Raw genomic sequence first — 25634 nt, forward strand, 5'->3', positions numbered from 1 at the left:
GATTTATACACTATGCTTCTAAATAAAGCTTTATAAACCAGGTTTAGCTGCTGCTCTGTAACCAAGCAGTGACACGTGTCTATCACAAGTTCATTTTTTCTCCCCAGAAGCCTGATGAGAGGTCTGGTAGAAAGCAGCTTTATGAAGATATTACAGTCAGTTGCTGTAAGATGTATGTTCCTGAGATAAGGTACAACAGTATTGTGGATTTTTGATGGTACCAATGATTTCAGATTTCACCCAAGGTGTGGAGGGGGTTGGTGGGGTGTGAAGAGCATGGAGCAAAGGGCTACAAATAACCATGGGGTGGGGGGAAGGAACAGTCTTTAAAGCAGAGAGAAGGTGCTCTCCTTGTCTGGTGTCCTGGTTCTTGTTATACGCACTACAAAATGATGGTAAAGGAAGTGGAATGTAGCTAATCAATCTAAAAAAAAGGAAATTCTTGAGTTGCGCAAAAGCAAGCACAGTCAGTCCAGAAAAAAAAAAAAAAACGAGAGATATACTGAGAGAAGAAATGCTTTGAAGTACAGAGGCTCATTATTTGATTTGTAAATAAGATGAACCTCTCTCCACCCAGGTTATGAAAAGTAAAAATTGTCGTGTATAGGTAATTGATGGTGACAGATCTGGCAAACATGGTGTAGGAGGTGGTGTTATTGTTTGACATGCCCTACATGCGTAGATAACAAGTTAGGCTCTCACGTTTGCCTATAAATTGTCTATAAGCACATTTGATACCCTTTATATTGATAATTCTGTTGTCTCTTGGTTTCATCTCTTTCCTCCTAATACAAACAAAAAATGGAATATCCTACAACCTCCAACTGCACCTTGCAGTATTTCAAGATAATATGGATTCAAATCCAGGGGACAACTGTGGAAATGGATATTGGATGGACTTAATATTCTTCTTTTTTTTTTTTTTTGGGGGGGGGGGTTTGTTTTGTGTTTTTTTTTCCCGGACTTCTCAGCCTCTGTTCTGTTTTCCAAATTCCCCATCCCTGAAAAAGTGGGTTGGAATTGATCTTGGTTTCACCCCTGTTAAAATCACCAAGAAAATTCTGTTTCTCAACTCCCACCTCTCATGTCCTCAGTGACCTAGTGAAGTGCTGCCTCATTTTCCCATGTTCTACATGTGCTTTGCACCAGCAGGAAGCATTTGTGACTTGGATTAAAAAAAAAAGCTTCCAGTGAACATTCAGTCTCCACATGGGACTGCTAGAGAGAGCCCAAAATACTGACCCAGATCTGAATGTCCCCAAAATCTCAGTGTCTTTATGTTGGGTTTTCCTCAAACTAAGAATCCCAAGCACAGTTGACAAATACAAATACAATATACAGTTAGACTTGAGAAAAGTAGGGGAAACTAATATTTTACATGCAATAGAGCTATGCATTTATCAAAGGTTTTTTGAAACTATCTGTCCAAGTGAGACTTGACCTGCCGGGAGGACCATATGACTTAAAGGAACTGGGAGACTCTCTCTCATGCCATGGGATTAATATAAATTCTGCTTGCCCACCTCCTCACTGTTTCATGTTGCATGGATGTGAATGCTTTAATTAGGCATATAAGAAGGTGGAAGGAGTATTAACATTTCTGCTGGGAAACTGGTGTATTTTAGCAAGTTTGCCCAGTTGGAAAAAAGTCATCTTCCTTCAATAGCTTCTGGTCCTGAGATTGACTCTTTTCCTGCAGTTCACCTCAAAGATGTTAGTTAAAAACAAATAACCCTTTCCCTGGGATGAGCTGAATGCCCTTTGGAGGTTAGGGAGGATACTCAGTACCAGGTAAGCTCAGGTCCTAAACTTCTGCCTACAAAAGAAGGTCCCAGTGGAGGAAGTAGGATGGGTTCTCAAAATAAATGCTGACAGCCACATTGCAGCACCACTGCTCTCAGTGGCTAGGATAAGCTATCTGAAGAGGAACCCACCATCTGATTCAACAAAAGCAACTAGAAGCCAGCAAAACACTCAGAAATCAGAAGGGAGGAACAAGTAATATCGGCCAATGGAAGCTATCTACCAGCTGACTATGGAAGAAGACTACTTGGCTCAGAGATGCTGTACTGTTTCCTCCACTTACAGTTGCCTTCCAAAGTAGGTTATCATACTCCCTAAATGCCCTAGTATTTAGCTCCTTCCCTTTCTTTGCGCGAGTTGTAAATCACATTAAGCCTGTATGATTAAAAAAAAAAAAGAAAAAAAAAGAGGAAAACTTCACAAGAAGGGAAAAATAATCATAATTCTATAATGTTAACTTATATCACAGAAAACTGTGTACATTTTTTCCCCATACAGGACATACTTCAAATAAAATAAATTTAACACCAATAATGATAATGTTCCTTCTTCCCGACAGAAGTAGAATTGGTTTTTCACCCTAGTTTGGTACATAAATATAAGAAAATAGTCTTTGAATATTTACATCCAGGTGTTTTAAATGCTATTTCTTAACATATTTAATTCTCATTTTCTCTCCAGCCACGGGCATTCTTTCCAAATTTATACACTAATCTCCGACCATCCACACGCTCCAGGATTTCTCTTTTATAATAGTATCTGTCGAAATAAAAACATAGAGAAAGATTCAACATTACATTCACCTATGGTCCTAAAAGGCCATTTCCAACTAGGCAATCCCTCAGCTAGCTGAAAAGTCTTTATTTTCTATTGATACATATAACATGTAAGATTATTATAACAGAAAGAGAAGAAAAAGTTGATGTTTTCTTTTTACTTTATATTAGTTATCTTCTGAGTTGGAATTTCACTATATTTCACGTCATAGCTGTCATGGTTTAAGCGCAGTCAGTAACTCAGGCCCACAGAGCCCACTCGCTCACTCCCCCACTTCCTCCCCCCTCAGTCCAAGAGGGATGGGGAGGAGAATAGAAAAAATGTAACTCCCATGGGTTGAGATAAGAACATTCCAGTAACTAAGGTATAACACAAAACCACTGCTGCCACCAATAATAATAATGATAAGGGAAATAACAAGGGAAGAGAATACACCTGCTCACCACCCGCCAATACCCAGCCCGACCAAGCAGTGAACTAGCCCTTCCAGGTAACTCTCAGTTTACGTCCTGGGCATGGCGTGCTGTGGTATGGAATAACTCTTTGGCTAGTTTGGGCCAGGTGTCCTGTCTCTTCCTCCCGGCTTCCCCTCCTCCCTGGCAGAGCATGAGAATCAGAAAGTCCTTGGTCAGACTAAACATTTGAGCAGTAACTAGAAACATCGGTATTATCAGTGCTGTTCCCAGGCTGAAAGTCAGAAACACAGCACTGCACCAGCTACTAAGAAGGAGAAAAAATTACTGCTACTGCTGAACACAGCACAATAGCATATAGCTATTATTTATTACACATTCTTATGAGATTTCATGGGGTTTTTCTCCAGACAAGTCAGGACCTGAAATCTGACCAGGAGAAAATGTCAGCTTCCACTTAAAAATACATTTTGAACTTTTATGGAATGTGGGAAAATGCTCAAAATGTTAAAGCAAAAAGCAAAGAAAATCCTCACACAGATCTTGTAAAACTATTTTAAAGTAATGGACGGTGGAATGTCTAGTTTCTGAACACTGATGGAAATAACAAGGTCTCCAGCCATTACTAGGCCATTTAAGCCTTCCCAGTTTAGCAGCATGTGAACTTTCACCTTTCTACGTCCCTGTTTCTTTCCTACGCTGGTTGTTTGGGTGGAGAGCAACAGATTATATATTATATACATAATACATATGTATGTTATATATATTATAGCATACAGAAACATGAGGGGAAAGAAAAGACACGGAAGAACATTACGTTACAATCTCAAAATTATTGTGAAACACTCAGTTGTCAAAGAAAGCAATTGGTGCTGCTGAAAATTCATTTTTTAAAATAAGTCAACCAAATTCTCCATTCAGGTAGTGCCTTTACATGCCCCAGTCTTCTGCAGCAATATCTCTGCTCACCTCATAGCCCGGCTGAGTTTCTCATAAGTCATGCTGCTGTTGTTTTTCTTCTTTCCCCAGAGCTGAGCCACAGCTTCAGATTTTAAAAATCTGAAGACACCTTCTGACCGATCTTCCCACTTGATTAATCCTGGGTTTTTCTCAGGATTGAGAAGAATATCTCGAATAAATTCCCAAAGGTGAGTTCCTCGAGGGTCTGAAAGAGGAAAGGGGGCAAGAGGAAGAAGTATATAAAGAGGCTTCCAGCATATGCTTGCCATTTTTATGTCATGTTCTTACAGTGTGTAACTTACAGATGGTCACCGCTTGGTAGGGACAGGCCATAGTCTTGGAGCGCAGGACTCCTACCTCAGAGATAGAAAGCCAAAAAACACTGGCAGCCTTTACACTGAGGTTGGAGGTAAGTGTCAGCCTTCGGCAATCTGAGCCCCGTGGTGGCAGATAGGAGCCCCAACAACCAGGAGAAGCAGCATTTAAACCACCTCCTGCTTCCTTCTGCCTTTGGCACTGTTTCTGCCCTGGAGATAACACGTTTAAGTCTCCCCTTCATCTCATTTGCCCATTTTTCCTGATATTCTTCTACAGCATGTCATGTAACCTGATATTATCATGTGGTATGTGAAAGAGCCAAGATAAGCTTTTAGAAGACAGACAGAAGGCAAAGGAGGTGAAATGTTGCTTGACATCAATGAGTATTGGTCCCACATCTCTTAGATAGGCTTAAAGAAGTAAGAAGGTGTAGAATAGATAGAGGGATAATGACAAAACTGGCCAGCCAATATTGCATGCGAAACGGGTTTAAAAAAGTTTGACCATGATATTAGAAAAGGCAAAAACAGATCTCTAAATTCAGCAAGTAGACCTCCCAGTTTAAGTGCAAATTTCTCCCACAGTTTCAGTAGAGATGGCACCAGAAAGCCCAGGTCAAAAAGAAAAATACTAAATAAATCAAACAAGTCAGATGTAGTAGTTTATGAAGGAAGAATAACAAACATAGTGATGAGGTGGGCCAGAAAGATAGCAGTTGTTTGGTCTGACTTCAAACATATGCAAGGGTATTTAGACCAAACTAAGAAAGAAACCAGCTAGTCAAAGACATGAAGGTAAATAGAAAATGGTATACAGTGCAACATCAATTAAATCATTATTTTTCTTTGTTAAAATTGTTTTCTAGAACCAACAACTTGTGGTGGACCTACTCTATCTGGACACATGTAACATAATCAATAGATCATGATAGAGAGCAGTAATGATGAAACTGGAAATTATTAGGCCATCATGGCAAGGTGAGCTTTTCCATGTGACAAGGCTGTGATTGAGTTCTTGGAATCATAGACTACCTTAAATCGGAAGGGACTCATAACGATTATAGAGTCCAACTTCCCACTCCACACAGGACTACCTAAAACTAAACCATATGACTAAGAGCTTCGTCCAAACACTCCTTGAACTCTGAGAGGCTTGGTGCTGTGACTATTTCCTTGGGGAGATTGTTCCAGTGGCTGTCCACCCTCTCAGTGAAAAGACTTTTCCTAATGTCCAATCTGAACTTCCCCTGATGCAGCTTCATTCTATTTCCTTGTGTCCTACTACTGGTCAGCAGAGAGAGATCAGCACCTGCCCTTCCTCTGATCTCCCTGAAGAAGTTGTAGACTACAATGAGGTCACCTCTTGGTCTTCTCTTCTCTATGCTGCACAAACCAAGTGACCTCAGATCTTCTCAGATCTGTCTTCAGATAAGTCCTACCTAATCCTTTCATTAGCAACCCTGACATACAAACACACACACAAAAACGAAGCAAGATATCTGTCTGCAGAGAAAAAGTTTGGGAGTTCTGGCTGGGCAAAGTCACAGAGCAGAGTAAGAAGAGGAGTCAGGAAGAGACACATAATCTGGAGACCAGACTGAAACAGGATGAAATCAATTAGTACAAAATGCAGCAAAGGTCCAATATTAACATTTTCTGACACAGATAAATGCTGCAGGATGCAAAAGACATACACAAGATATTTTCAGCATTAAAATCTCAGCAAAGTACATAATAGAACTATGCCCAGAAATCACAGTTACAGTAACACATCTTCAGAATCAGGTTGAATCAAAACTAGCAGATGAGGGGAGTGGAACTGTCAGATCAGAGGGGAAGAAAATGGCAGGATTGAGGGGCAGGTGCTTGCTTGTTATGACATGCATGAGAAGTTCTGCAAGAAGATTCTAAGCAGGGTCTCTGGGACACACTGCACCTGGCAGGCATAGACACGAGCATGGCCATGCACACACAGACCTTCCTGATTTAGTCCTGGGTCTCCTTCATCATTTTTTTACTCCAGTCCACTAGCCCAGCTCAACATAGGGCAGAGGCAACTGGTTTCTGGTTGCTTCCCCATAAACCCTTACTGATAAAAATTTGAAAAGCATAACAATACTGATGCAAAAATCATGATAAGCAAACAGTACTAGAAACAGTCAGATCGTTGGACAATTCAGTTACAGCAACAATCTAACCACTTTTGCTTTTGAAATGCACCTTTTTCCCTCCTGAAGGGGATTTGCTTTCAGTGTGTTTCTTTTCCTTCAGCCAATCAACCACTATAAACACAGATGTCGACTTACTGTGTTTCTTGGTGTGGGACTTTTGTATATGATCTTGCGATTTTTTCACATCTGAAGACTCTGCAGAGAAGGAAAATGAAACCTATTTGTAAGTTTGATTAAAGGCTTTCTGTTGACTAGCAGGTTGAAAGAAATATAACCACAAAAAAAGAACAAATATCTCTCTTAAAGATAATCACTTTTCAGAAGGTAATCTAAGTGAAAAGGAAGGGGGAGAGTTTTGTTTTCTGTACTATATGTTAATCATCACATTTCATAAAGAGACCGTTGATGAATAAAGAATGAATCCAGAGGTAAACATTTGGCTTTTGAAACCTAAATTTGATTAACAAATATCTCACCTTATGTTATGTGTGTGAGAGAGAAAAATAAGATGATCACGTCTATAAAAGGAATCCTGAATTGTCCCATTATGTCTTAGTCTTTGCAGAAGCATGTATCTTTGGGGGCTTATTTGTTTTTGAAGTGGTGATCTAATGTAAAATGCATGCATGCACTGGTACCAATGCACAGAACACCTACCTGACTAAAATGTAATGAACTGGCAAAGCATTGTTGTTTGGGGGTGGAGGCAGGATGGGGGAACAGGGCTGCACTAGTGGGAGTTTTTGGCAGCTGGACATGCATATACTGTTCCATGGCTCGGAGCCATAGGAACAAGCCATTTCTCATCAATAGTACTTTATCACCTGCAGCCAGACAGAGGAGTAGGGTTTCTGGCACAAGCACTTCTACAGAAATGAAGGGGAAAAAAAAGTTCCGCCTGTTCATGACTGTAACCTACCTCACAGTCTGCACGTTCAACCCTCCTGCCCTCAAACCACCACAGCCTGGCTCTGCTCTTGTCATTAATGAATAGCTTTCATCTGATCGCTCCACGTCTCACAAAATCTGTGGGATAGCCCTGAGAGGGAGCCCGTTCTGTGTTTGCTTTTCAGCATACTTTGTGCCTGAATTCCGTGAAGTGAAGCTTAAGGTCCCACGCATGTTTTCCCAGCTTCTATGAATGCATGATTATCATACTTTTCATGGAAACTGGGAATTTGCATGGGAAAATGACTCACAGGAAACATTCATTTGCATAGAAACTTGTTGGATTTGCACAAGCAACTGCAAAGACTGCATGTGAAAAGGTAGACGCAAAGCTATTCACACACTCACTTTATTCATACATAACTGGAAACATAAACTGAACAGGTCAGTGAGGATAAGCCTAATCTCCACTGTTCTGAGCCTAACATAATTATTGTCCTTGACACCCAAGCGGCAAACACACTCTGAGTCATTTTGCCTGCCCGCTCTCAAAGAGCAGGGAATAGCCCGAACCTCACTCAGCTTGGAGGGGGAAAGCAAAATGAGGTTTATTTTATTGCCTTTCCTCAGATTATAATTCCTCTGATGTTATCAAAATCTGTGGAATCCCCAAGCAGGACCAGTCCTTTATTTGCCCTCTTATATAAATCTGTCTCATTTTAAAATCTTACAATTTGCTTGCAAATGTTTGTTATGCTCCACTTAGCTGGAGATTTATTCTTGGAAGTTCAGTTGCCTTCTGCCTAGTTGGTGATTTATTCTGGATTTCAGCTGTGTAAATAGCCTCCCGCTCTGCCTCTGCTCCTACATGGAGACCGGTTTCAAACATGCCATGTTAGGAGGCTGGGGCCTGACAGATGAAAAGAGTTACGATGCAGTTTCAACAAAGCAGTCTTGCAAAACTTTTGACAAAAGGTTGCACAGTATTTGCATATGATTCAGGAATGAGCCTTTTTTTTTTTTTTTTTTTTTTACAGGATATACAAATTCAGTTTTTACAGGAGGCTGTGCCCTTGGCGTGCCACCCTAGCTCTAGGCTTAAGCAGTCAGCAGGTAAACACACGGTGCTAAGATCTTGACAGGTCCCCAGTCCTGTCGGAGGGCTCCAAAATCCTCGTAGCCAACTTGTGAGAGTGGGTGGAGGTGGCAGGGAAAGCAAACAGAGTGCTTGAGGTATTTTAAGGTTTGGTGGTTTTCATCTTCTGATCTGGTTTTCTCTTATTTCATTTATTTTTCAATCCACGGCTGAGTGCACTGGTTTAAACAGTAGGTCACTTGGCAAGTCTGGCTGTTGCTGGGAGGCCAGTGGGTGCAACAAACGGGCAGGCACAGAGGCTGTGCTGCAGCAGCATAGGTCTGCCCCCAACATAAAGGTAGCACTTGTGAAGCTGTATCTACTGCAGTGTGCTTGCCTTTCCCATCCTCCCATGATCCCCACTGCTTTCTCTCTCAGGTCTGTTCATTCAGCCTTCTAAGGAGGACCTGCCTTCCGCTGGGCACTATGGCAAACAGGATTGCTCTTTCTCTTGCCCTTTGGCAGGCAGATTGTATCACTGCCTCATGGAAGCACAGTGCATGGGTGAAAGGGCATGGAGTGCCTGCCCTGCTCTCCACTGAGACAGGCACCAGCAGGAATCCCTTCTGGTGGTGCAGCTGGGCAGAGGGATTGCTGCCAGCCCTATGGCTCCCCAAACCCAGCCCCAAACCTAGCAATCTACTAAGCATGAACCACTTGCTCTCCAGGGAAACACAGCCAGTTCTGGGGAGGAACAGGGCACTCATTTACCCATACTCAGCTACACCACAGAAAAGTGTGGTGAGCTGGAACGTCTCGTCTCTCTGACTCTAATACCTTCCCCTTTGCCTCAGTCACTTTAAAAGACACGTGGAGATTGCAGATTATTTGATCTTCCTTTTTTTGACAGAGAAGCATTTCTTTAAAGCAAGCTATTGCACCAATGATAGTTAAAATAACTATCAGAATCAGTATTCACAGAATCACAGAATGGTTTGGGTTGGAAGGGACCTTAAAGCTCATCCAGTTCCACCCCCTTGCCACAGGCAGGGACACCTTCCACTAGACCAGGTTGATCAAAGCCCTGTCCAGCCTGGCCTTGAACACTGCCAGGGATGGGGCATTGCTTAATTTAGAATTACTGGAGGCTCAGATTCAATCCTACAGCAGAAGACAACACAAACTATTACATGTTGGTAGCTCTGGGACAAGTGACAAAACAATTAACAATATAATTACAAGTTCCTTACCAGGAGGCTGGTGACTAGGTGTCGTCATAGAAATCTGAGAACGACAGAATGTTTTACTGTCCAGTAGTTCTGGGAATTAAAGAGAAGACATTTAAAGTAATAGCCTCAGACAACAATAAAACCATCTCAGAAATACATGAGGTATTGTGAAGTTAGTTACCTACTGTGCTACCATAGCCACTGTCATAGAGGTAATTCTCTTCTTTCCAGGACACCATTAAAGATGGATCTGAAGGTAAAGGACCAAAAGGAAAATCACTAGAAGAACATTTTTTTAGCACAGAGGTGAATAGTGAGCACTGAGAAAACAACAAATGTTCAAAAACAAAGCTGTGAAGGGAAGAAAGAAGTGAAGGGGCTGTGCAAGAAATTATTTCCTTTCACTCAAATTATGAACGGGTTTTTGCATATTCAGGCAAATTTACTTACACAAAGCACTGACTTTTTGAAATAATGTAGTAGGATCTTCCTTTTAATCATAGAATCATAGAATGGTTTGGGTTGGAAAGGACGTTAAGGTCATCTAGTTCCAACCCCCTTGCCATGTCATTTATACCTGCCCTTGAAGGGGGTGTCTAATGCCAGGTCAACTCTAATTCTACCCAATTCAGCCCCTGCTGATTATGACAGTGCTTTGGTCCCCTAGAGATGAAAGTGCTCTCAAATATCTAGTAAACAGGAGGATGCTTAACATGAGTATTTATTTCCATAATGGTAGAATTCAAAAGTCCCCTGTGAAACAGAGCTTCATGTATAAGCACACAGTGAGAAACATCAAAGCCTTATACTAGATGAAGGGCCATTTTACTCCAGGCACGTCATATCCCCATCCTTAACATAAAAACTACCTTCATGATTAAAGAAGAAAAATTTTTAGTGACCTTCTAGTCAGATGGATCAATGTAAGCAGAACTGAAGTATTGTCTTCATGACCCCTACATTAGTTGGGAAACTATTCTCTTTGCAGTGCATTTTTGAGATTGGAAGCCTTAAAAATCTCTTTTTCATTTGAATCCAAGTCAGAAAGGATGAGATAGAAGGTTCAAAATTAGGTTTTACTTAATTTTTTTTTCATGTCCATACAAATGAAAGAAAAAAACAAAAATGAGTTATAGCTAAATCATCATGTTTGGCTGAGTTAACTCTTATGACATAGGAATTTAGCAGGCATGCGAATAGCTGCATGTTTGGGCACCCAGAGCTTGCGTTCCTATAATAGCACACACCCTTTGCTTGCTTTGACACCTGATCTGCCTAATGTTGCCTCTGAAGACAGGCCTAACCTAGCCATAACATGGGCAGACAGCTTGTGGTCCCATTTGTCCGTTTTCAGTACCCATGTCTCTGTAACTGCAACAGTCTACTTGAATGAGACCAGCTTCCCCTCTAAACCTTCGTCCCTATCCCTGCTGCTCCACAAGGAGTCCCTTACCCAGCAGCCCTAATCCTCCCCATGCAGGAACTAAATCCACTCCCACTGCCTGTGACTGGCATTGCCAGAGCCCCACCACGCCACTCCTGATCAGTGCAGCTTGAAGAACCGTCCTTTAATCCTGGGCTCTGACCTTTCTGGGCTGTGCACTGCATTGTGTATCTCTAGTGGGAGGAGGAACTAATATAATACCAAGATCTTGTAAGTCAGGACTTAAAGGATTACTTTAGTTTTCAATATGGCAAGCACCAAGGCTGGTGTAGGCACATCACCCATACTACATGGCACAAGCAAGGAGTGGATTGCAGACTGCAGTGCTTGCCCACTGCAGGGGGAAGACTAACAGTGTCCTGTCCAGGAAGGCTCAGCTCCTCTGCATTAGATGAATACATACACTGGCAGGACTTGTCAGAGACGTTGCACACTACAAATCTGTATTCTTTCTGACGGCAGGTACTAAAACGTGGCTCATGAATACACCCACATATAAAGAGACTGGGACTAGTGGGGTAGAGAACGTCTGAATACGGACAGAGGTGCTCTGGCAGATAAACCAGAAAAATAATTGTGACTGGAGGATTGAAACAAGCTGAAGCTCCTTTTCTCAGTGAAACAAAGTCCTGGGAGGAGAGGGATTTAGCTATGAGCACACTTGGGGAAAAAAGACTGTAACAGGAGAAATGACGATTCAGTCAAAGCAAAATACTGCCTAGGTTTCAGTCTCACTGAAATGTGAAGAAATTAAAATAACTTTTTTTTTCTCTCAAAGTTGCTTTGTTTGGAAATTTCCTCATGTTTCAAACATTAACAGCACTTCACAACAAAATATTTTTATTTTCTTTTTTTTTTAAACTGAGAATACTGTGAAAGCATTTGTTCTGAAATCTGCTGAATGAGGTATAGATTGAAGTCCTCTCCAAAGCTGCACTTGCTGAGCACTGCAAACTATTTTCCAATCCTGAACATCAGTATAGGCTGCTGATACTGCAGAGGTCTCCCAGAAGTGGCCACATGCAAACTAAGATATGGTGGTACTACCCAAAACTGAAAAAAGTAGGCGCTGACTGATATTTGTGTTACTTCTTTTATTCTGCATGATACACCTTCCATTTTATTTCACACCATTTTGATATGTCTCTCTTGTAGTGGAGAGTTTCCCATTTTTCTCATCATCAAAAGACAAGTTACCCAATTGTTACTCACCTGTTTGCTCTGTCTTCACAATAACATTATGAGGTTGGTACATGTCACTTCCACACTGGCCTGCAAGAAAGCATATGGCAGATAGGCAGTATGACAAAGAGCACAGAAGGATCAAAAGTATTATCTCCAAGCAGCAAATGATACAGCTGATCCAGAGGGCTAATTCTGGAGTGGGAAACATCCGTTTCCCCTGGTCCTTCAGACTTCTGCCTTCTCTCATATTAAACAATTTCCCAGTACAGTGAATGAGTTATAAGCAGCATACCAAACACAGCAAATGAGATATCCCAGGTAGGTGCCTGGGGAACTTAAGCAACTCTGAAGATCCCAGAATTCAGATCACCATCTGTGCATCTCTGCCTACTATCTATTTACCATTCCATTTTAGGTGCTGAAGGTTGCTGTAAAGCAGTTGCCCTGCTGTCCCGGCTGCCTGAGTGAATTCTTGCAGGCTCATACTGCACAGATGTTCCCCATTGATATCAAACTCCTGGAAAGGTATGCAGTTGGCATCCAGTTGGTTGGTATCAAGGAGATGCTGCAGCCATTCCCAGACTTGAAACTTTGTCCAGTACTGCGGGTGTATTTCATGCCACTGTGTCCCATAGAAGCTGCTGGACACTGGAAAATAAAAGAAGTATTTACTGCCTCTGTTAACACCATGGGATTATGTCAACAAGAAGAAAGGTCTATGGCTGAATTGTATGCCCTGGAAGCCCACGGATCTATATTGTTTTCTCAGTCATTAACACTAGCTCAGTAGCTATTGCTGGAGAAGGTATTGGGTTGTTTGAGCTTGGGTTGTGGGGTTTTCTTTGCCTGTTTTCTTATTGAAACCTGAGAATTGTTATATTATACCTCTCGGCAGATTACGTAGGGATTTATTTATTAATGTTGGCTGAATACACTAAAATTGATGGAAGATATGTTACAGAAGCACTGTTGAAAAGGGATATTGATCCTTATGGGGGAAAATAATTTTAGTGTCTCAGAAAAATGATGGAAAAGCCTTGCAAAATTCTCATAATGTGACATGGAAATTTTCTTTGAATAAGGACTAGATACGAATTGTGAGATTCAACCAAGGAAGGGTAAAAGCCAAGGCACTCCCATATTGCTTGCCAGTAAAAGCCTATCAGTATGGTCGGAAGCTTTATGATAGAGCTTGCATTCTCATGAATGTATGTTATCTCTGTAGTCAGGTAAGGTAATTGCTGAATGCAGTTGTAAAAGTAATTTTTAGTTACAGAAGCTGTGTAATGCTCTTGTTAGGATGCCTGAATCTTCTCTTGGCAATCTTTGAAACTGCTCTTAGTTACTTGTATGTCATTGCATGACAATAATTTCTGTGTGCAAATGAAAGAAATTGTATGTGGGGGATACGATAATTATATAAGGGTAAAAACAGGACTGCTTTAGTCTGCCCTCACAGGAGGAGTTCAGTACAACTTATTCTTTGGGAAAGGAGGAAAATGTAGTATGCCAGGCAGAGACAGCAGCATGATAAAATGCTAGCAAGTGCATGAAGGTTTAATGATGAGGGAAAGGGAGATTGAAGAGGTGGTTGAGTTATTTACAGGAGGAGGAAAGACTGCCATGGCCTAGCTCTACAGTAGCCCCACTCCAGGATATTGCATTAGTTCACTCTCCACAAGAAAAGGACTACATACACAGCTGTGAGAAATGATGGTAGCAGTGGATATTGCTAAAGGACCACAGGAAACAGAGTTGGCATGTTTTAGGAAACCACCTCCCATCAAGCCGCACTAGACCTCATGTCTCTTCTGTTGAGATACAGGGTGCAGTGCTAGTTTCCAGTTAAATACAAAAAAAAGCCCTACAGTTACTTAGGTTTATCATTACTTGCCGAGAAAGTCAATGTCAGTAACTTCGGGAGTTTGCAGGACTGTGTCTCATTCTCCTGTTGAAGGATTTGGGGAATGAGTGTGGAAAAGATTGAGTGCAGTACATCAGAGAATAAAGATTTGATGGAGCCATCAAGTATTCCCTGAAAAGGAGGCTGATATTTATTCCCATCACTTCAGAAGGGTAAAGGAACTTCAGAGGCCGCTAGATTCCTAATGTAAAGGAGAGCCTTTAAGTGAAAGGAAAGGGTAGTATGATAAAAGTGGTGAACGATGCAGAGGCTGATCTGACCTTTAGGCTTCTTGTCCCTCTAAAACACAAGTGAATCTTAAGAATTTTCACACTGGAAACCTGAAAATAGAGCCCCCCTCCATTACCCTTCATGAAATCATGCGCAAAGGGACACTCTGTCAGGACTTCTTTTCCCCACTAATCTGTTAGAGACAGGTTGGCACATTTGTTAAGTGCATACTTATGTATTCCTGTGTATTTAGAAATTACACACAAAAAAGTACAGGAGTTTCATTCAGTAGGAACTTCCATGGTAAGTTTTGTTGCAGCATTATTTGGCTTAGAAGGACAACTGCAGTGTATGTTTGTCTGCCTAGATTTTAAGTCTACCTATCGACTGAGTGATTAAAAGAATTTTAATATTATATTAAACCGTACATATATAGATATATGTCTATATCTATATTTTTTATACTGAGGAAGAGAATATATATGAACACATTTTTTTATATAGCCATATAATCAGAAAAAAGCTAAGGAAAAAAGAAGTTCTCAGATCACAAGCTATCTAGTGCTCTAATGCCAGTCTAATTAGAAAGCTATCTTGCCACTTGAGCTGAAAAAACAAATACAGTAAAGGAGTAAGAGGGCTATTCCCCTGGAAAGCCAGAGGGGTGATTAGCATTGAAAACTAATGTTGGTTCAGAGAAGGTTTGAGGAGTAAAGGTAAGAGAGAAAGAATTCTGGACGGAGGAGAAATTTTGGCACTTTCAGCACCACTAAATTAATTTTAAGAAAAAGAACCAGTAAAGAAATAAACCATAAAATGGTCACTTTCAGAAACAGTGTTGCGAGTTCAGCTTTTCACAAATAAAGAAACAAATGGAAATTTTTCTTATCAGAACTGAAACCCCAGTAAACTAGCATTGCTGAAAAATAATACTTGTGAATGCTTGAAGGTGTAGAAACCCCTTCCCTACCTCCCCCCCCAAAAAGATGGCTTAGAACATTCAAATTCCTCCTACCATTGCATGTGGAATATCCATCTGTCCAGGAAGGTTGCTGGTGAAGTAGATTGCTGCTGGAATTGATACTCATTCTGCCAGCTCCTTCCAAAATCATGATCTGTAAGTGAATCAAACAGCTTGCTTAGTGAGTGGTATCTAGTCCAAGAGGTAAATGGCAAACAACAAAAAAAAATCCACTGAAGACGAAGTGAGGAAGCCAATTCCATTTGTAGAAGATACAATTGAAATCAGGAGCATGTTGCCACAACCCCTTTTCCACTGCCACAAAATCTCCTTATGATAAACATTACCATGATTGATTTGCATATGCAGGAAGCAAGTTTCTACAGCTGCCCATCCATAAATGAATAATCTCTAAACCGAAATGAAGACGAATAAAAAGACAAGGCTCCTGACAGAGCAATACAGGAAAACTGCCAAGCATTGAGAAATTAAATACTAATTTTTTTTTTCTAATTTAAAGAGAAATGTGGTTTAAATATTTTTCTTTTTTTTCTGTTTTTTTGTGGGGTTTTTTGTTGGTTTTGGGGAGGTTTTGGGGGTTTGTTTTGTTGGTTTTTTTTTTAGGAAAGGAAATATACTTTTCAATAATTGCAAATGAAACTATATAGTTGTCAAGAACCCATGTCCAGAAACTCCCTCACACAGAAGGATGCACATGCTAATGCTGCAGGGAGTTAATGTTACAGGAAATATCTTGTCAGCTGACCCAGTTTCTTATCTGATCTGTGTCAGCAGTGTCTATAACACTTCTCAGTAGCAAATATCACAGATCATACATTTCAAACCATCGAAAAACAGATGGTCAAAGATCTTATGGGACAGCCATTGTAACAGAAACAGTATTTTGGAGTGACACCACCTCCAAGATAGCATTCACTTATATAAGTGACATAAAATTTCCTTTCTACTTAAATCTTAGCATTAGCACCACGAGTAAAACTGGTTTTATTTTATTTATACTTTAAAAAACCCAACAAAATCCTTATATGATATTTTAGAAAAATGTCACATATTTATCACATGCTTAATCATTCCAGTGAAGGTTCACAAAATTCCCCAATTACAGGTATTCTTGATATTCTACATTATCTTTCAGTGGTTTGAAGTTGCAAAATTTAAAAATATACATTATAACCATAGACATTCTTCAGGTCTTTGTTAAAGGTATTTGTTAAATATTAGAAAGGCTTCAGATTGCTATTCTTATATTAATACACAGGGGAAAAAACAAACCAAGCCAAAACAAAAATGCCCAAAACAAAACAAAAAACTCCAAAACAACACAAAAAACCCAAATGCTGTTTAAAAATATTCTAAATTGAAAGCCAAAACACCTGTAAAAAAAAAAATGTTAGCTGTCGGGGTGGCATCTGCATGCAGCCAAGACTTCAGCTTTGAATTATAAAGAGAATGAAATACAAAACAGACGTGTGAAAGTTAAAGTCACTGGTCTTGGCTGTTTACGTACTGAGACAATGAAAAACTTCCATTGAGGGCACAGCCTTAGCCCCTGCAAGCTCAGACTGGCAACCTTTTTTTGGTAGAAGAAAAGAACTCAATTGTAATACTCACAGCCTTGGTTTTAAAGAACAGCCTGAAAGTTACCTGATTTGGTATCTTCCTCTGTCAATTAAACTAAATTATGTAGCTTTTAAAAGTTACAAGTCTTTCTCTCTCTTCCCTTCCCCCTATGTATATGTTTAGAGAGGGATAGGGGGAGAGATGTGTTACTGAGAATCTCTTAAAACGTCTTAGGAAGTTTATCAGCGACTTAAGATCAATAAATTTAAATTCGATATTAAGTGCATATTGTAATTTCTAAAAAAGAAGTGAATTTACAAAACGAAGTTCCTAAAAGTGTTTTGCTAATTTACATTCCTTGTAAAGCACTAGCAATAGTACTTTGGAGTATAACCTAATTCAGGGATTTTGTAGCTATGCAGAATGGCAAAATCAAACCATAGATGTCTTAACAGTTGCTTTCCACTCTTGATTCAAGCGAATCTGTGACTCAGTGACTACCAGCAAGGAGATTTTAATTTTTCATAGCAGTTATGTGGGGGTATAAAATATTGACAGTTAAGAGAGATACTTATTGTTCCACTTTAGCCAAGTAAAAGATGACTATCAGTGGGTAAATCTTTTGCAAATTAGAAGAGAAGACATTTTTTAGTCCCATATTAGTGCCACGTGACTTAGTATTGTAAGGGAGAAGGTATAAGGAAGCATTTAAATTCATAATACTGATTATAAAGGTGTTCAGAATATAACATGAATATAATTTATCTCACACACTTGATATATAATAAATTTTAAGCAATAATGCATGTTTGACAATTAATACACACACTTCTGAGATTGCTGATGACATATTAAGTTATTTATTTTAGTTGGGTTTTAATCATTAAAACAAATAGGTATTTATGAATGAATGAAGAATTTATGATAAAGACATTATTACAGTACCAGACAGAGGTGAGATAGAATACCAGATATTTCGGGAAAATTATAAAACTGGAGGATTAACAAAACACCCTTAGGAATTTAGTTTGTTAAATTTACTTCTTTTTAAAAATTAAAATAAGTACTAAATATTGAATTTCAACTTACTGATCTGAAGTCAATCAGAAGTTCAGAAGCCACCTCAGAATCTCAGGTACTGTGTTATGTAGTTTTGTCTTCTGCAGCTTCTTCAGTTTCTGGAATTCTACATAATTTTAATGCCTGATACTTGTGCAAATAAAAATGCATCTGGGAAAATGTGTGCATATGAACTGAAATGATTTCTGTGTTAAAGCTCCTATGTAATTTCGCCCTGAAAATTCAGTTCAGGTAAACTCTCATTTTTCATTCCTTATAATTAATTGGGTGAATTCCCAAACCAAAATGTCCTATGACACTGATTCAGCAACTGAAGCTATGGATAGGTAAATAAACCAAATCGTGTGTTTTGAGCAGTTTTTCCACCTTAGCAGTAACCAAAACCAATAAAAGGTAGAAATCGGAAAAGAAGCATTCTGACAGCTTTTCCTTAAATTTGGATTTCATTTTTTTCCTTTAAAATCTTTTTCCCTGTTATGGTCTAGCAGATAGTTGCTCCCTACAGTATTCCTAAACAACATTAACAGCATTTTCAGATAATGTGCATGAAACTTGCTTTATAAATTAATCAGTCAGTACATCCTGATTTTGAAAGCTATATAAGTTATCTATCTCAACCAGAATAACTTAATTAATTTCTAGTATCACCTATGGGAACAATTGTGCATGAAAGATAAAACTAGTAATAGGACATTAATCACAGTAACAAGACTGGATTTAGCTTTAAGTAGCCTGGTCTAGTGGAAGGTGTCCCAGCCCATATCAGGCGGTTGGAATGGGGTAAGCTTTAAGGTACCTTCCAACCCAAACCAGTCTGTGACTCTATGATGAATCCAAACTTTCCCAAAGTTGTGTGTATTATCCAAGGTACTGGTTTTTTGGCAACTTGAAAATTGTCATGTCACCTCCTTTATCTTAATGCAAGGGCGTTCCTTATTTGGAAATCATTCTAGTTCTTTGTTCAGGGGGAGTATAAAGTCCTACTAACATAACTTCCACGCCTTTGCTTAGAAGATTACAGCATCATGCTCAAGAATGTCTTCCCTATGAAAACTAAACTGTGATTTTCTCCATTTCATCGTGTATATGCCTTTCTTTGATACAAGTTCATGGAAGATTTATGTTTATATTTATGTCTCATTCCATACTTGGAAAGATTTTAAGTCAGGATATTGGAAGGGGCGTGGTCTCAATTACTTTAGGGCCAAATCCTCAAATCTCCCTTGTGTGCAGGCAAACCTGGTTAAAGGGTGTGAAGCCTCAAGGGGAAGGACACATAATATGTTCAATTTTCTTTTAATCATATGCCATGTATCAAAGCGAATGGTGGAACTAATGAAGCCTGGTTTCCTATGAATGTGTATCTTGCGGTTGGATTCTCTAGTGTCTAGTAAGATGTGAGCGGTGATTGAAGTTTTTCCCACGGTTGGGGCATTCATAATATCTCATTGTCTCAAAGGAATGAGCTCAAGCTTCACTCTTTCTTTCAGATGGAGTATTAATAGATCTTCCTGCCATACTTGGCAGCCAGTTTTCATTAATCCTGTAAGAACTTCATATCTTTGAGACTCCTACCCCCATATCAAATTTAATTAAAATTAGCGATGGGACCTAAAGATTGTCAGAGGCCAAAAGCAAAAGCCAACGCACAGACAGAATAACCACAAAAGCCTCATTTCCTCAGGAAACCGTGTTAAAAAGGGATTCTAGCTGAGCTGAGACTTCAGAAAACAATATAAATATATTGTAATCTGTCTCTTTACTAAGACATGGTACATCATAAATGAAAGCACACATGAATATCATACATGTATATACACACATGCATTTACATACACATATGCCTCTCTGTGTGTGCATTGCAGGTATCTGCACACATATTTCCATTGTTTTCCACTGAAGAGGAACTATCTCTGGAGTATAATCTTATTATTATTATAATCTTATTATCTGACTAGGAACATTGCACAGTTATGAGAGGAAGCAAACAACACTTTACTCAGCAAGGCTAAGTACAGTTGTTCACTGGTGTTCAGCAATATTCTTTCGACAGAGAAACTTATGAGAAGGGACAAATGCATCAAAAAAAATATCTTTTGCCCCCATTCATAGGAATGGTTGTCAAAAGGTGGTATTCAAAGACCAAAACCTGAAGGCCTCTCCTGCTGAAAGCTCTCACTGGAGTCAGGAATAGCTTTGACTGAGCCATAACCCAGCAACTTGGCAGTCACAGGAGGTCATTTGCTCTGTTCTTTTTGTTTTCCTTGACCGCCTGACCACTCTGAGCAAACAGCAGTAATGGAAAGAGCAAGGAGCCATGGCCTGCCCATGGAGCAAATCCAGTGTTGCAGAAAAACATATTTACAAATCCTTGAACCTTGAACACTGTACAGTGCACTCTATGCAAATTATTTTATTGCACTACAGGTGCGCTCTGAAAATAAATTACTCTGATCCCCATTTTCACATTCAACCCAATGAGTCTTAACATCCAGATAATGAGTTTCTCCTTTCTTTGAACCGGAATCTTTCAAGAACAGCTCATACTAAGTGACAAGAAAATGCCAAACACAGTATGAAAGGCAATTAAACAGCGCAGAGAAAACAAGTGAATCCTAAAGTACTACAACCAAAGTGATTGTTCTGACATTGATTTGTACAGTTGCTTATGTTACAACACTGAACTGAACTAAGGGTCTCATTAACTACAGATATGAGAGGGTGTGTAGCCCATAGGGGAAGAGGCCTAAGGCCTTCAGGTTTGTAGAGATATGTACTTTATGCAAAACACAACAAAAGATGTCTAAGGCAGAACTGACTGAAACTATTAAGCTATGACTCCACCCTTAAGCTATGCAAAGTCTAAGAGTGACTTCTAGCTGAGACAAGCTCAATGCAGCTCCTCCTGGCGTGTCCAAAAGGGTGGATCTCTTTTGGCATATTTACCTATGGGATCCTTCCCCATTTTTCCCCTTTTACCATCATGGATGAACTTCAAATGTAGATTTCACCTGGACCTATTTTCTTTGAAGTATGTTATGTACACAGTGAAGACACAATCCCTGCTTTTCAGGGCTTGGAGTTTATGGAACAAGTATCTACAGAGTATGTTAAATATTTTAGATCATTACTGCATCTTGGATTACAGTCAAGCACTTAAACATCAATCTAAAATAAATGATACTGTGTAATAACTGCAGCCGCAGAGGAACAAATTCTGGATTTTAATCTTTTCTTTAAAAAATCAGAAGACAACCAAGTTTTCAAGACACCAGAAACAAGGGACATGTACAACAAAGCAGGCGGACCTGCTTTACACATATGGGTACTTCAGAAACATAAATGCATTGTACTTGCAATGTATATGATCAATTAGCTGCTTTGCATTCTAACCACCTATTTTACATCTTCAGTGACTGTAAGGGCAGGCACAAACTGAATATATGAATGCTGAGAGCCTGTTTGCATGTTAGCATGTGTTTTGGGTCTTCTGAGTTTTGTTTGGGTTTTTTTTTGTAATTCTCATTTAGTGTGTATTGCTACCAGGGCTCCAGGGTCTTATTCTAAGCAGTGTTCCTATACATACAGTTATGGCTGACCCTAGGACTGCCCTATGATCTCTACCTGTCTAATTTGCAAAGGTCTCAGGCTCATCCTTGGTGGCTGTGCCAGACCTCCAGATAAGATACCATCCCTGCCACAGCTTACTTTCAGATATGACCTTCCCTGCATTATGCTAGAATCTCCTCTGGCCATGTAGTTCTACATAGAGCCATCCCACAGTTCCTTGGTTCTAGCGTTTTGTTTTAGTGCCTCAAAAGCAGAGAGAAGCCTCAAAAGAAACAACTCATCTGCAGTCCAGTTCCCAGCAGGGGTCCACTTAAAGCTCAATTTTGGGCCACTTTGCTATGACACGCGATGTACCATTTAGATGACAGCCTACACAGCCTGGCCTGACTGATGATAATCTCGACTCACCATTACTGTCACTGCAAACATACACCATAAATACTAGTTTCCAAACTTCTTGAAAGCTTTGAAGAAAGTTTGTATCAAGAAGCACTGTGGTAACACTCAATATTCGTTGCATAACATACAGAGTGTTTGATGTACTTCATTTTTAGTCCATCACGTGCACCTTTGGGCCACAGTGACAAAATGTGCTCACTGAATCACGCTGCGAGTCCAAGGAATTATTTTTATAAAAAAAAATTCTAAATAATCTCCAAAGCTCTTTGTATTCAGGATTCTGGGTTGGGCCTCTGGGGCCAATCTTCTTCCATTATACACCTATCTGAACTGCACATTCCTATGCTTCTGTATTTTTGGTTTATACAGCTGTGGTTCATATGCATAAACCCCACCTTTGCATGTGCAAAATTGACTTTTGGTGAGCTTTCAGAGACTACATTCAGACCTTGATCATTTAATGTTGTGGGCTTTTGGAACGGAAGAGTTGGGTTTATTCTTTTGTTTTCTTTGAACCTTGTATATTAAATGTATACATGAAAGTAGACTGAAAGACCAGAAAAAGGAAGATGAATAGAAAAGGAGGATTTAACATTTACCTACATTACAGATAGGATCATGATAAACAAAATCAAATAAAGCTTGATTAGAATCTTTTATTCCTAAATTCCTGATTTTCATGATGCACTACAAGGCAACTTTTGTAAGAGATATGTGGTAGTTGTTTTAACATGTTCATATGGATGCTTCAGAATCTTGCATATATATTTTAACTAAAGAGGAGCTTAGGTTGAAAAGTTAGGATCTAGATCTGTATCTAAGCTATACCTCTGCTCCAGGGTTTGGGATTGGTTCTTATCTCTCTTTTAATGATGTAATTTAAAGACAAAACCATAGTTCGGTTTCCTTTTTGAGAGAGAACAAAGTTCACTTTATGAATGAAAAAAAAATTACTTGATGATATTCAAAGTCTCATAGGTTGTTTTTTCTATGACCCCTTTTTTCATAATCAACAATCTTCATATGAACTAACTTCAATTTTCAAGGCAGTCATTAGTATAATGAAAATAAAAGGGAGAATTTTAAAAGAGGTTTTGTTTGTTTGTTTGTTTGTTTTTCTAAATGAGAAGCAAACAAAAGGTCAACTGTGAGCAGAGTCCCCAAGGCATAGATGTGTCTGACAGTCCTAACTGCCAAAGGTTGGTACTTCTGCAAATTTTACCTATAGTTATGTTACCTTAGCAGAGGAAACAGTGAACAGGAACCTGTCACTTAACAAGGATCCAGTGTTTCAGATCCATGTTCCTTGCCACATCACAGGCTAGATGTACCTCTTCTTGCCATGCCACTAGCTTGCGAATACGAAAAAGAGAATATCATCCATCACTTATTTTACTGTCAGAAAGCTCATTCTATATTGCAGAAGATCTGTGCACAGATCTGTATATTATTAGTGGAATTGTTAGTCACAGAGCTAAGACTAAAGCAATTCAAGAAAAGGATTTATTTCTTTATTTCTATGTTGGTGTAACTTTTGCATTAATGTATCCTCAGAATGTCTGAGAAAAGTGGTTGTATTTGCTAAAATATAGCAAAAGGCAGACTTTTATTTTTCAGATTTGGTCCTGCAAAAAATGGCTTTGACCAGCGTATGGCACTCCTTTCATTACAGCATGCACCACCTCAGCAAGTTCATGATAATTTGGGTCAGCCATTTTTCCTGAATATTTAGAAGTTATTTGCCATAGATTCATCAGTCTAGCCTCAGGGATGCAGAGTCTTGGAAACACTATAATGGGAAAAACTGCCTTTGCTCTTTATTCTTTCTTCATCACTTAATACCACACCTCATGGAACAACTCCATACCTCCTTTCATGTCCTTACTATCTCTCTGGTACATCCTTCCTCTAACCAGGAGCCAGCTCATCTCCCTAATCTCATTTTGCTAAGCACCTTTATTTTGCTTACAATACACTAAATATACAAATGGCCAAAAAGCACTCCAGATGGCCCTATAACTTGACAAGCCACATGTCTATAATTAGGCAAGAGTCTCATCAGCTAACAAAATATTACCATCATGTTCTAACACCTTCTCCTTTTCCCTTGGCTCTGGCTCCCCAACCACTTCTCTCTACCTTCCATGACAGCTTCTCTTTGCATTACATTAAAGGCTAACAGCATATTGAGGGAACTGCTTCCCATACTGCTCATGTAGCCTGTGTGACTGTTCAGTTATTAGTGAATAATGACAATAATGACAATAATAACAATGATAGTTGTGTTTGTGTTCATGTTTGGCTCTTATTAGGTGTTGAGGTGTTTCTGACATAACAACCACTCAGATACATGCTGCTGCAGAGGCCAGTATTTCATTAAGTTTATTTTAACCACTATCAATCACCAGCACCACTTCTCTTTTGTTACAGGACTAGTCTGGTTTTCAACAGTAACAACCACTAATTTGCCTATTTCCCAAATAAAAAGATCCTGGTTTTCTCTTTTCATTTTTGTAAATTGTTTTATACATTTTGCTTTTATAAAGGGCATCTGCTTTGAAATTGCAGGTTTCCTCTTTGGGGTTGGTTTCTGAGTGAGAACTAAACTGAATAAGTAACATGGGATGGAGACCTAAACCAGGAAAGTGTCTTGGGCAAAATGCAAATTTTCCCCTTGGGACTACTATTTTTTACATGAATTGATTCCTTCAATCAACAAACTAATTGTGTTTCTTCATTAAATGCATGACGGAAACAGCACAAATTAGCTAGGATGGGAAAGCTGGAAGTTGAGTGAAAAGTGTTTTATCATAAATTAGGTAGCTTGCTGGAGAACTAATCCAGCAGATAACAGTGTTTATACTTATTGCAACCCAGTGCCTGACTAACCACAATCTGATCACACCCTTTTGCTGGCATGATAGCAAAAGGATATTTCAAGAAGTAGAAAACAGAAGCAGCACAGGGGTCATGGTGGGAAGGATTATTCAGTGCAGCCAGTGGGGAAGGTTCATATGGCTGATTATTAACTCCTCTGCCTGGGCCAGCCATGATCTATAGTACCAAGCTGGGACTCACCGATCGCACCTGCATGACAGCTGCATTCAGGATGCCTGCTGCTCCTGCATTCGTCTCTAGATCATACCAAGTATCCCAAGGGAGACAGTGTCCCCAGGTGGGCAGCTGTCACTGAAAACAGTTCAATGGAGCTCGCTGACCCTGTTTCAGAAACCTGCTCTCAGACCACTACTTTGAGTAGCGTTCAGCCTCGCAAGTTAATGTGCATTTAGTAAGCATTTGTTTGGAGCCCAGTCATATATATGCATATATTCTTCACATTGTATTTGTTGTGTGAAGAATAGGAGAGTGCAAGACCACTGTGGCATCTCACTCCACTGGCTGCACAAGAGCTGTCTGCTTCACCCCTGGGTGTAGCAGCAGGCTCACTTGCCCCACACACCCAGGACTTCGAGGAAGCCCTGAGCCTCCCAGAGCCACATGGCACTGGGACAGTAGCTGGTATATATGCTGTGGCTCCTTTATGATCCCTGCATTCATTAAAAGCAATCAAAAAAGGGGGGAATGAAGTTTCTTTGCTCTGCAGCCCCTTGCTATAGGTAAGGCAAAAAGCTGTGGGAAACAATGCC

At 39.7% G+C, this 25634-nt stretch overlaps 1 protein-coding gene across 2 annotated transcripts in view; it reads right to left on the bottom strand.

Moving 5' to 3' along the window:
- Positions 1-932: 932 nt before the first annotated feature.
- The window catches only part of EHF (ETS homologous factor), a 33288-nt gene continuing 8586 nt past the window's right edge, over positions 933-25634 (bottom strand). Inside the window, exons 1-9 of one of the 2 annotated variants that reach the window (XM_061462870.1) lie at positions 15705-15918; positions 15412-15511; positions 12665-12910; positions 12290-12349; positions 9815-9883; positions 9655-9723; positions 6577-6636; positions 3963-4158; positions 933-2562 (exon numbers count right to left, since the gene is read on the bottom strand). In XM_061462870.1, the coding sequence (XP_061318854.1) occupies positions 2463-2562; positions 3963-4158; positions 6577-6636; positions 9655-9723; positions 9815-9883; positions 12290-12349; positions 12665-12910; positions 15412-15511; positions 15705-15707 (903 nt within the window). In that variant the 5' untranslated portion in view covers positions 15708-15918 and the 3' untranslated portion in view covers positions 933-2462. Of the gene's footprint in view, positions 2563-3962; positions 4159-6576; positions 6637-9654; positions 9724-9814; positions 9884-12289; positions 12350-12664; positions 12911-15411; positions 15512-15704; positions 15919-25634 lie in introns of those variants that run through there. The other variant, XM_061462871.1, reaches the window with a different exon arrangement.

Source organism: Pezoporus flaviventris, unplaced genomic scaffold (assembly GCF_033815535.1).
Source record: "Pezoporus flaviventris isolate CSIRO_AGI_PZ_B2104156 unplaced genomic scaffold, CSIRO_AGI_Pfla_v1 ptg000036l, whole genome shotgun sequence".
Classification (NCBI taxonomy): Eukaryota; Metazoa; Chordata; class Aves; order Psittaciformes; family Psittacidae; genus Pezoporus; species Pezoporus flaviventris.